The 12,974-nt window shown below is 42.3% G+C and overlaps 1 protein-coding gene across 2 annotated transcripts in view; it reads right to left on the bottom strand.

Moving 5' to 3' along the window:
• SH3RF1 (SH3 domain containing ring finger 1) overlaps positions 1–12,974 on the bottom strand; it is a 160,878-nt gene that overhangs the window by 58,205 nt on the left and 89,699 nt on the right. For both annotated transcript variants that reach the window (XM_073341607.2, XM_073341608.2), the window contains exons 5-6: positions 4,186–4,488; positions 3,097–3,207 (exon numbers count right to left, since the gene is read on the bottom strand). In XM_073341607.2, coding sequence (XP_073197708.1) covers positions 3,097–3,207; positions 4,186–4,488 — 414 coding nt within the window. The remainder of the gene's footprint in view (positions 1–3,096; positions 3,208–4,185; positions 4,489–12,974) is intronic.

Raw genomic sequence — 12,974 nt, forward strand, 5'->3', positions numbered from 1 at the left:
ATTGGGGACTGGTAAGTAATGAAGAGGACAGGAACTGTTCAACATGGTCTGGATCTCAACAATCAGCAATATGTGTTTCAATATGGCCAAATGTAAGATCTTACCTTTAGGAACAAAGAATGAAGACCATACTTACAGAATGGGGGATGTTATCATGGGAAGCAGTAACTTTAAAAGACTTGAGGATCATGGTGGATAATATTGAGGATCATGGTGGATAATAAACTGAACATGAGCTCTCAGTGCAACACTATGGCCAAAAGATCTAATGAGGTCTTTGGATGTACAAACAAAGAAATATCAGATAAGAATAGGGAGGTTATATTACCTCTGTATTTGGCACAGGTGCACCTACCATTGGAATACTGTGTCCAGTTCTGGTGTCCACAATTCAAGGATGTTGAAAAACTGGAGAGGATTCAGAGAAGAGCCATGAGAATAAGTAAAGGACTGGAAAACATACCTTTTAATGAGAGATGCAAGGAGCTGAATTTATTTAGCTTGTATGATGGAATATACCCTGTATTCACACCCATCATGCTACTGTAATAATCTTTGTACAAAGTATGCCTGTAGGTATCTTTTGAAAACTCAAAATCTGCTGGTCAGTATTGTCCTGGTAAAATATGTGTGGCAACACTGTACGTGAAGTTAAAAGATTCCAGTGTGTGGTGTTAACAATACGTGTGGTGTTAACAATACATGTTCCAAACCCCAGAGCCCTGCCCAAACAGAAGCTGGCAAACCGGTCTGTCCTAAACAAAGAAATGTGTGCTTGCCTTAATTTACATTTAAGCAGTAAACAGAGTCATCAAGCAGGAAGGGAAGACAAAGGAAGTTCAAACAGGTGAAAAAACCAGGAGGGAACGAGACTCCTGGATCTCAGGTGGAAATTTTTTCAAGAGGGGGACTGAAACTATAAAAAGGAGGCACAAACATTCCAATGCACCTCTTTTTCTCTCCCTGCCCATCGCATTCACTGTACCTGAGGAGACAAAGAAAGCAGCCACTGGACTCTGTGGGAGAGGTCCTGACCTAAAGACTTTGGTCAGTAAGACTGCTGAAAGCATGTGGTGAGAAAACTTTGCTTTGAATCTATATAGTTTCTTAAGTTAGGCACCAGTAAGTGTTTTATCTTTATTTTTCTTGTAACTATTTCTCACTTTTATGCCTCATTACTTACACTTAAAATCTCTCTCTTTTTAGTTAATAAACTTTTTTTATTGTTTTATCTAATCCAGTGTGCTCAAACTGAAGTACTGGGTAATGTCATTTGGAGTAACAAATTGTGAGCATATAATTCCCTTAAAGAAATAATGGACTTACTATATTTGTACGGTCCAGGAGCAGCGGGGCAGAACAGGACTATCATGGGGTGTATGTGCCACATGCTAGCCCAGCAACCAAATGGGTAATACAGGCACTGCTGGCCACAGCTGATCTGCATTTTCACAGCAGCTGGGAGAATAAAAGGGCTGGGAAGCAGAAGAGGGGGGAGGCTAACAGGAAAGTGAGCAGACTGGAAAAAGGAACGTCTGTGCTAGAGAGACGCCCGGGGACAAACACCCCAGAAAAGCAGCAAACAGGCCAACAGATTGAAGAGCCTACAAAGGCCTGAGGGAAGGTAGAAAGGAGCTCAGGGCACTGTCAGAATCGACGAATCCTTATTCTACTTGTCTAGCCTGAGGGCCCTGAACTGGTATCCAGAGGAGTGCGTTGGCCTAAGTTCCACTCACTGGCAGACCTGAGAACAAAGAGTTTCCAGATTCCTGGACACCAAGAATGGACTGACCACCCTGCTGAGCTGCGTGATCCAGAGCCACACCCGTCTGTTTGTCCAGGGGGGCACTGTTGCATGGACACTGCCTCACAAGGCCTTATGTTTCTGGGGAAAAATATGGGACTGGGATTGTGTTCGGATCACCCTGTAATAATTTTTAAGGCTAGTAAGAGCCAAGGTATGGCTGGCTGGCTGGCTGCACAACACTCACAGACATAGCTGGGAGTGACTTACATGCTGGAGGCTGTTTGTGAACAGTCTAGGTTGGGGGCCACAGCAGCAAAACATTGTAAAGGGCACCACAGGTTATAGGGCAGGGGTGACACAGCTACTCAGTCTGGATTGTACCCTGGTATGTCACAGCTTGTTCAAGAGAAGGTTAAGGGATAACTTAATCACAGTCTACAAGTGCCTACATAGGGAACAGAAATTTTAAAATAGAGGCCTCTTCAATCTGTCAGACAAAGGTATAAAAAAGCTCAATGGTTGGAAGTTGAAGATATACAAACTGAGACTAGAAATAATGTGCAAATTTTTAACAGAGAGGGTAATTAACCATTGGAGCAACTTACAGGGGCTGTTATGGATTCTCCACCACTGGAAATTTTAAAATCAAGATTGGATGTTCTTCTAACAGATATGCTCTAGTTCAACCACAGCTATTGGATTTGCAAAAGGAATTAATTCAGGAAAGGTCTATAGCCTGTTTTATGTGGAGGTCAGACTAAATTATAAGAATGGTCCCTTTTGGCCTTAAAAACTGAATCTATGAAAACAGAAGAGCTAACAGACTTTGCTGCAAATGCGACTATAGTATTTGATATTCAGAGAGATCAGACAGGATAATCAAAATAGGCTCATCTGATTTAGAAATGGAAGACCCAGGTACAGCAGATGATTCAGGGATTGTTCCATGATAGTTCTGGGTACTGAATGCAGGAGGGACAAAGATCCAGAAGTTGAGGATTCAAGCAAGTTGCTCTTCATAAGACATTTCTTTCCCCTTTTTTTTAATTTGCTTTCTGACTCATGTTGAGTAAAAGTGTTGTTCTCTTGGGAAGGGGCAAGAGTATGCTTCTCATACTTACTCCACAGCAAGGCAGAGCAAGACTGCGGAATGAAAGGCATAGGATGCTGTCCAGGATCTTTAGTGCAAAACTTTTGCCATAGTTCAATGTGTGCTACCACCTATCACAGATGTAATCACATCAAACAACACAAAAGTTTCTAACCAGTTTACCAGAACTGCAGAAAGGAGAATGACAATGGAGACAAAAGATGCACAAGGAGCCTCAGTTTTGTCAAATGCTACTTACGCCAAGAGCAGCTTGGTAGGTGACCTCAGATGGGAAGGTAAATGAAGGCCCAGTTGTAACCGGGCTGCTAGGGGGTGGGGTCACAATTAGTCCTGTGGTACTGATATGAACCTGTCAAAAAAAAAAAAAAAAGATTGATGTCAGTTTTAGGTAGTTCCTAAAACAATATCTTGTCATGGTAGATTGGTACGCTTTTTGATTAATGTACTACCAGCACTCTTCTGTGAATACCACCATCAGCAACTTTAGCTTGTTACTTTGACTTTCTGGTAGTAATTTACATAGAATATTTGTATTAGATGACACTGCTAATTTTTCAGGCTCTATATAAGACAGAAATGATCTTTCAGAAAAACTGGGAGATATACATGCAACTAACTGGGTGAAAAACACTATATGTTTATTTTTCTCTTAATAGCAGAGAGCAAATGAATTTAAATATAAAACATTTAATTAGTTTGTAAGCTTTATGTGAAATCCTCTTAGCATTTTATAGCTTTCTTTAATATATTCTCCCCACAACTGTCAACTTTACAAGTACTGTACTACAGAAGATTGTTCATCAAAGACAGTAACGTGTAATCAAGACATTAGAAGAACACTCAAGGTTTTTTAAAAATAGAATCAGATATAATCTAATACTCTCCCTTATCAGTATCAGAAATAACATCAGAGATTGTTCAAAGTCCAAGAGTGTCTGAAATCAAATTTATCTTTTACCATGTATGCTCTTTGTTAATTTTCAGTATTTTATTCAATTTGGACAAAATTCAACTGAGTAGTCCAGTTTCTTGTTCCCATATATTATAATAAATCTGCTGATGGTTTTCTTTTATTTACAGCACTTGAACAAAATGCTTAAACTGAAAAACCTTTCTATTCACATTACAATAGGCTTTGCACAAAAAAAAAAAAATCCCCCAAAACCCCTAAATTTGGAGCCTAAACTAGTAGAAAACATCCCTTTACATATAATTTATTACATATGTTTAGTTTGAAAAGGATTTGAAGCCTTTATTATGACAAAAATGCTTTAGAATATTCATTAAAATGTATTAAATGTTTTGTATTTAATTTCAGGTAGCTTACCTGAGAAGGAGCACTGCAGGAGAGGCCTGTCAGTTCACTTATTCGGGCAGCCGCTGTGGGGTTACTGGAGCTGATGAGGACAGGAGGACTTATTTCCATTGAGTGACGGTTTTGAGAAGACTGCGAGGACTTGTTGGACATGGTAAGGGAGGTAAAGGAATGCCGTTTTTTGGTGTTCTTCTTTGTATCAGTGTGCTTTTGGACTGAATTGTTGTGGGATGCCCCAGAGGTACCTTCTCCAGAGTCAACAACAGAACCTGAGGGCTTATCCAACTCTATCAGCTGCTTGGCTGCCGTATTAAACTGCAAAACAACCAACACATTAAGAAATGATTTTAGAAATCTTTAAGAAAATTAAAGAAATAGTTGACTAGACAGAGGAAACACTTCTAGACCTTACTTTTATTCATAAATAAGAATCAAACTGAAAACTATAGAATTCAGAACTCTTTATGATGTACTGACTCACTCTACATCTAGATGCCCTACAGGTACAAGTCTTTCACTATAACCTACTTAAGTGAAGTTTGACATGGTCATTCCACACTAAGTCTTTTGAGCTTTTCCAAAGAGATACAACACAAGCCTGAAGACCTAATGCTTTTGTGGTCACTTCTGTTAATGGATTTCACAACTCTTGCATGTTTGATTAGCAGAAGCAGTAATAAAAGCAACAGACTTTTGGTTTTAATTTATCCATTAATATCTTGTCCATTATGATAAATTACACTATATTAAGTAGGCAACTAAATCCTGTCTCTGTAATAAAGAAATAAAGGATCTTGGGCATTTTAATCTTCTGACCGTCAGAAGATTAACACTAGATAAAATAAAATAAAATTGAGAAGGGTAAGAGTTTATTCTTCATAAAACCATGTTATTAACTGCCAGGAATTTCTATGTATAGCTTAAAACTGTTGTAAGAAGCAGTATAGGGAGACACATTCATTCACGAACTAAAGCACATCAATACAAGTAGACTGCAAGTGTTTCTTAAAACATATTAATCCTCATTAAAAATAATGCCAATTTTTAGTGTGAATAACCTCTATTTGGAAAATTCGTTTGTATTTTGCCAGGGGGTGGGGGGCAGGGAGGCATATTTTTTCATGAAGAACCAAGTAAGAACAATCAAGAGGAAAGTATAGGATTATTTACTATGGAGTCACTGTTTTTTCACGTCAGCATAGTCTATTCTTTATTTACCTTAGCCATTTTCCTGGGAGCCACAAGACTTCTGCAATGTTCAGGGGAAGTTTAAAAAAATGCTTTATTTTACCAAAACCTCACTATATAATTATTGTATTATTTGTATTCTGGCAGCCCCCACACTGAGCTAGGTGCTGTCCACACAAAGGAAGCCAGCCTATGCCCTGAACAGCTTACAATCTAAGAAGGTAAGTACTATACAAAAGGTGGGAGATAGGGATAAAATATACTATCAAAATAGTGTGTGCTTGTACATGTGTGTACAAATATGCCCACATGCATACATATACAGACTTTATTAAAAATATTAACTATCCCCAACTGACTTCTACTTCAGCCAGTATTAGTTGGCAAATTTCATGTAGACTTCATAATACAAATGGGTCTTTAACTGGGATCTGAAGGATCTGTTCAGGGAAGAAATTCAATGCCAGTGGGAGTGTGTAGAAAAAAACACATGTGGGAGAAACAGATAAATGGGGGTAAAGGCTGGAATTGCCAGAGTAGTGGAGGATCAACATTAAAACAGACAAAAGCAGGTAAGTAGGAAAGGGCAGAGCTGTGGAATGCCTGGAAGGCAAGGACAAAAGGTTTGAACTTAGTGTCATGGAAAGGGGGAGTCAGTGGAGGCATTCAAAGGGTGGGATGACATGGTCAGAGCAATAATACTGAAGATGATCTTACTGTTTTGAATGGAGTAGAGAAGAGCAATAGGAATTTCACAGAAGACACAGGATTAAACAACATGGTGGTAAACATTTCCAAGACCTGTGTATACTATGACTTCCCCTGTTGCTACCATTGGTGGTGAATTATATCTTTCAAAGACTGTTAGTGCAGGCAAGGCCACAGATAACTTAGGGTAGTCCTGTTCCATTGTAGAAAGACCCTAACCATAATGATTATACACACAGCTCTGCCAATGAATTTGCAAAACCATGCTCCTTATTTAGTATTGAGATTCAACATTTTATAAAAAGACTAAAAACATGTTTTTAAGAAGCTTAGGGAAACATTTTATGCTAATTTATTACAGTGCTTTAAATTGATTAAATTCCAGATACGTGGGTTGGAGGACACAAAGCAAGAAAAAAAAATGTTAACAAGAAGCTGAAGAAAATTGCTCTGCCACTTGAATTTTCATGGTTCTATCCTGCAGACTGGATAAGTAGCTAGGCACTGTGAGGATTAGACATACTGCAGATTTTGTACTCATATCCATTTTATTCTTCCATCTCAGATTAAAATTCTTCATATCATTCACAAGAATATGCACATCCTAACTTCTAGCAAAACATGTTTTAAACAATGGCAATGACAGTTTAAATTCCCATCCATTTCTATTCTGTCTGCAATGTATGTAATGAAGATTTTGTTCCCAGATGACCCAGAATTACAGAAAGAAAACCAATACTTCATTTATAAAGCAAGAATCACCTATTGGGGAAGAGCAATTAAATGAGTGAAAGGGCTTACCCAAGGGTCTCAAAAACCACTGCTAAAAGCTTCCTCAGGTAACTGTTCCACTTAATTATGTTTGTTTGCTTTCTGAAACTAATAATGCCTGCAGGATCTGTTTCCTCTATTTAGAGGGAACCCCAAATTAGAGAAAGATTTTTGGCATGTTTATGGGATTAATCCAAGATTAGTCAAGCGTAAGGAATCTGCTGAACTCTCTTAGGCAGGGAAACAAACACAAAAGAGCAGCACATAGGCTAAACCTACGTGGAATGCACTGGCTATTGGCCTTTCCTTAAAATAATATGGAGACTGTAACAGTTACAGAGTATAGCTGCTTGCTTCTTCCTTGGGATAGGAAAGGGAGAGCTCATCCAGTCTGCTCTCGTGTGCCTGAGCTGCAGACACATCAGAGGATCAGTGAAGCATACATCCCCACCCCTAACTACAAAGCACAAGGAAATAAGCCACACCACATTTATGTTCCATTTATTAGTTCCCTCTTCTCAACCTCAACCACCTGTCATCTACCACCCACAGCCCACCTTCAACCTGAATACCAATGGGCACACTTGAACTCTGACTAGAATTTACTAATTATATATTCATGTGTTTTCATGATCAATATAGAATTGGTATGGCTTTCATAAGTTACATTGTAGGTAGTACTGTAAGGGATTTAGTATAGGTGTGCGTATATAAATAAATCTGGTGTCCAATTGCAAATGGTGAGTGCAAGACTGGTTTTCGATAGTGCTTAAGAAAGCTTGTATGAATTGGTTATATATGTTTTTAGTGATTGTTCTAAAGTTTGTGTTCATGATAATGTAGAAATTACAGAACTGAAGACCTTCACCATATAGGCTACAATGAATGTATTGCCCTTTAGCCTTTTCTGGTACGAACAGTTAGCTAAGTTTCATCTCAGCACTTTCATTCAGCATTAGGCTGGGGCTAAGTCTCTCTCAGTCAAGGATCCTTGATTGTGAAATTCCCAAACAGACTACTTTTTGGGCACACTTCGAGACCCATTTATTTCCTTTGGCTTATCTATTTTGAGGACCCTTTTCAATGTGAATGTAAAGGTTATTTACAATGAATACTTCTCTTTAAATAAATTTGACATGTACCAGAACATGATTTTTCCATTAAGAACATGAAGTACTCTTTTTGAAAGCAATGAAAAACATTGACTTTTGAATAATTTTTCCATTGTACATTCCAGGCTGACAAGACAAGTGAAGGCAAGTTTATATAAAACGTTTAATTCGACTGTTCTTGATTTAATATTACCAGAAGAGACTAATTTTTTCCCCAACACTATAATTAAGACTACTTTGTCTAATGGTGATCAACAGCGAGTCTAGCCTAATAAATGCAAGATTTTAAAAGTACTGAGTCAGGAATTCAACCTCCCTAAAAGGAATGGAGATAATTAAAAAATAAAACATGTTAAACTACTTTTTTGATGGGTTGGGGCTAGGGCAGGAAGAAGAGGGCTAGTAAGGAACACGACTAATTTGGTAGGTAAATCTTGAGTTCTCAGTGACTAAACTCACAAACTAAGGGATGGATGCATTAGACATTATACTATCTTCTTAAAATTCTACCAAAATGAACATTTCACTTGTATTGTTAATACTTGTATGTTTTGTGCATTTGGCATAGATTCACTTTTTTAAAGACTACAGGTGGATTATTGTAAGAGTGCCTCCCATTCATTCCACTGCAGTTTCAACAAGTTACTTCACATTTCAGAAATCTGAAAATAATATTTTCCTTTCTATATGCCCTATAACTGAAAAGCGTTTCCCAAAAAACTTTTTACTCCATTATATGTACCACTTTACTTTCTAGCTGTTACTGGAGACTTAAAAAATCTTTATATTTGGAGGAACGCCTATGTGGATTTCATTTCTTGTTGAAGAAAGAAAGAAGGATAAAATGTGGTGTTTATTTAAGAATGTACATTGTACTCAGCACTATAGACTATGCATACCGTGATACAGCATGGCCAGAAGGCAGCAGGAGAGTGATACAGGAAAGATATGTAAGTCCCATGATGAGGAGAAGCCTTATTCCATGTAGAGGGAAGAAAGGTTTCTATAGATTAATTAAAAGCACCTGAAGCCAATTAGAGCACCTAAAGCCAGTCACCTGATAAAACCCCCTGCTTCAATCAGCCAGGTGAAGGAGTTGGAGCAGAGTGGTTTGGAGTTGGAGCAGAGAGCAGTTTGAAGGAATTAAAGCAGAGGAGAATTTGGAGAAGAACAAGACCCTAGGTAAAGAGACACGTGGCTTGTGCAGAGAGAGGGCAGGAACCCACAAGCTGAAGAGCAGGAGAGGGAAGTAGCCCAGGGGAAGGAAGCACTAGTTCAAGTGGTTTGCCACTATCCCTAGGGCCTCTGGGCTGGGACCTGGAGTAGAGGGCGGGTTACTAGTGTGACAGTAGATACCCTAGTTCAGGGGCAGGAAACTGCGCCCTGAACACCCCCCCACACACAAGAAGAGGAAGTGCAGGACCCATCATAATTGTGCTAGCAATTTGCCACAATACTGATTGGTCTTGACTGGATAACTCTGGTACTCCTGGCGCTCAATATAGAGGCCTGTCGACCTGCCACCCCCTCAGTTCCCTCTTGCTGGCTACTCCGACAGTGGGGTAGGAGGGTGGGTATTGGAATGGACATGAACAACACATCTCAAAGAACAAGAGTTACGAGAAGGTCAGTAACTGTTTTTTTTCTTCTTTGCGTGCTTGTTCATCTCGATTCCAATCAGGTGACTCACAAGCCCAAGTTTAGGTGGTGGGATTGGAGTCGTCCACTGATTGGAGCACTGCTCGTCCAAAGCCTGCATCATCTCTGGTCTGCTGGATAATCATACAGTGCGTGGCGAGAGTATGGATGGAGACCATATTGCTGCTCTGTGGATTTCCTGAGTGGGAACCTGAGCCAGGAACGCTGTTGATGAAGCTGCGCACTGGTGGAGTGCACAGTGATCGGCGATGCAGGAACCCTGCCAGGTTGTAGCACTCATGAATACAGGACGCTATCCATGATGAGATGTGTTGTGACAATTCCGGCAGAACGTTCATTCTGTCCACCACTGCCATGAATAACTGGACTGATTTTTCTGAATGGTTTTGTTCTCTCGATGTAAAAGGCGAGCACCCTGTGGACATCCAGAGCATGTAGTCTCTGCTCCCTGCTGCTGGAATGAGGCTTAGGGTAGAACATCGGGAGAAAGATGTCCTGGTTGATATGAAACTGCGACACAACCTTCGGGAGGAAAGCAGGATGAGGTCTGAGCTGAACTCTGTCGTTATAGAACACGGTGTAGGGAGGCTCTGACGTTAGGGACCTGAGCTCAGACACCCTCCTGACCGAGGTTATTGCTACCAGGAACACCACCTTGTAAGAGAGGTAGAGCAGGGAGCATGTTGCCAACAGTTCGAAGGGTGGTCCCATGAGCCTAGAGAGGACCAGGCTGAGGTCCCAGGCTAGGACAGGCTGTCGGACATGAGGGTACAGTCTGTCAAGTCCTTTTAAAAATCAGCTGACCATAGGGTTCGCAAACACCGAGCGGCCCCCTGCACCCGGATGGAAGGCCGATATGGCAACTAAGGGCACTCTTATTGAAGACAACGAAAGCCCCTGCTGCTTCAGATGGAGGAGGTAGTCCAAAATGAGCAGCACTGAGGCTAGTATCAGGGGTGAATGGCACTGCGCCAACCAAATTGAAAATCTCTTCCACTTGGCAAGGTAGGTGGCTCTCGTAGAGGATTTCCTGCTGCCAAGGAGGACTTTTCTGACCTGGTCTGAACAGGAAAGCTCCATCGGGTTCAACCATGGAGCTTCCATACTGTAAGGTGAAGCAAGTCGAGGTTCGGATGTTGAAGACAACTGTGATATTGTGTCAGAAAGTCCGGGAAGAGTGGAAGGGTGACCGGGGCTTCCACAGACATGTCTAGGAGAGATGTGTACCAGTGCTGTCGGGGCCGGCCTGGTGTTATCAATATGACCTGAACCCCTTCTCTTCAGGTCTCGAGGAGTACCTTGTGAATGAGCAGTATGGATGGAAAGGCATAAAAGAGATGCCCTCCCCATGGAACGCTTTCGCTCTGGAGCCCAAGCCGTGATTCTGGAAGGAGCAGAACTGCTGACATTTCCTGTTGTATCACGTGGCAAATAGGTCTATCTGGGGAAAGCCCCATCTCTGGAAGATTGAGACCACGACGTTCAGGCAAAGGGACCATTGATAGGCATGAAACAACCTGCTGAGGTGGTCTGCCAGTTTGTTCTGTACCCTGGGGAGGTACAACACTTGCAGGGGTATTGAATGTTTCACACAGAAGTTCCACAGCATGACGGCTTCCTGGCACAGGGAAGAGGAGCGTGCACCCCCCATTTGTTGATATAAAACATTGTTGTTGTATTGTCCTTCATAACTGATACACAATTAAGTGTTCACAGAAGGTCTGGCATGCAAGATGCATTGCTCTCAGCTTTCTGACTTTGATGTGGAGAGCCAGGTCTGCTTGAGACCAAAGACCTTGGGTCCTGTGGTCTCCCAGATGAGCTCCCCAGCCCAAGTCTGATGCGTCCGTCACTTGCAACAGAGATGGCTGCGGAGTGGCGAAGGGAATCCCTGAGCACACCTCCTGAGGGTCGAGCTACCACAGGAGGGAGTCGATGACTGGGCGAGGCAAGATCACGATCCTGTCCAAGCTGTACCGGCCTGGGCAATACACTGACGTGAGCCACGACTGAAGAGGTCGAAGCCTATGTCTGGCATGCTCCACCACGTAGGTACAGACAGCCATGCGTCTGAGAAGCTTCAGGCAGTTTCTTGCTGTGGTGGTGGGAAACTGTCTGGTGCCTCGAATGATATCTATCAGGGCCTGAAACCTTGCTCGTGGCAGGTATGCCCTGACTTAGGTCAAGTCCAGTACTGCCCCTACAAACTCTATCCTCTGGATGGGGGACAGAGTTGATTTTGCTTCGTTCAGAAGGAGACCCAGGTTGTCGAAGGTGGCTCTGATGAATCTGACCTGAGCCTCCACTTGGGTCTTGGAGAGGCCCTTGATCAGACAGTTGTCAAGGTATGGAAACACCTGTACCTGGTGCTTGCGCAAGAATGCAGAGATGACTGCTATGCACTTGGTGAAAACTCGAGGTGCTGCTGACAGGCCAAATGGAAAGACTGTAAACTGGTAGTGGGTACCATTCACCACACACCTTAGGTACTTTCTGTGGGGCTAGGTGATTATGATATAGAAATATGCATCCTTTGAGTCAAGGGGAGCATACAAGTCTGCTGGATCCAGTCATGATTGAGGCCAAAGAGACCATGCAGAACTTGAGTTTCTTCATGAACTTGTTGAGTTCTCACAGGTCCAAGATGGGCCTGAGGCTGCCTTTGGTTTTCAGTATAAGGAAATACTGGGAATAAAACCCTCACCCCAAGTGCTCCTGAGGAATCTCCTCTAGTGCCCCTAGAGATAGGAGCAACCGCACTTCCTGGACAAGGAGCTGCTTGTGAGAAGGGTCCCTGAAGAGGGACAGGGAAGGGGGATGGAAGGGTGCGAGGGCACAGAATTGGATGGAATATCCCCTCTCTAATGTGTGGAGCACCCAACAGTCCGAGGTGATACGGGACCATGCACGGTTGAAAGGGGATAGTAGAGATGAGAAGGTAAGGCGGGGTGGATCCAGTTGGGGATCTGGTGCGCCGTTCTCGTCTGCACCTTCAAAAGGACTGTTTTGGCCCAGAGGGTGGTTTAGATTGGTCAGAGTTCTGACCTGAGGACGGGTGCAGTCGCCTTCTGCCGGTCCTGTTCCTCCTCCATGAGCCGTCCTGACGATTCTGCAGCTGGTAGAACCGTGGAGGAGGTTGTGGCCTAAAATGTTTACGCTGTCTAGCCAGAGAATGGAGGCCCAACGATTTGAGAGTGGCTCTTGAATCCTTCAGGCTCTGCAGCCTTTTATCCGTCTTTTCAGAAAATAGAGCCGGACCCTCGAAGGGGAGGTCCTGAATCATTTGTTGGAGCTCATATGGCAAGCCTGAGACTTGGAGCCCCTCCTCACAGCTATGCCTGTGGCCATTACAGGAGTAACTGC

The sequence above is a fragment of the Lepidochelys kempii genome, chromosome 4, assembly GCF_965140285.1.
Source record: "Lepidochelys kempii isolate rLepKem1 chromosome 4, rLepKem1.hap1, whole genome shotgun sequence".
NCBI lineage: Eukaryota > Metazoa > Chordata > Testudines > Cheloniidae > Lepidochelys > Lepidochelys kempii.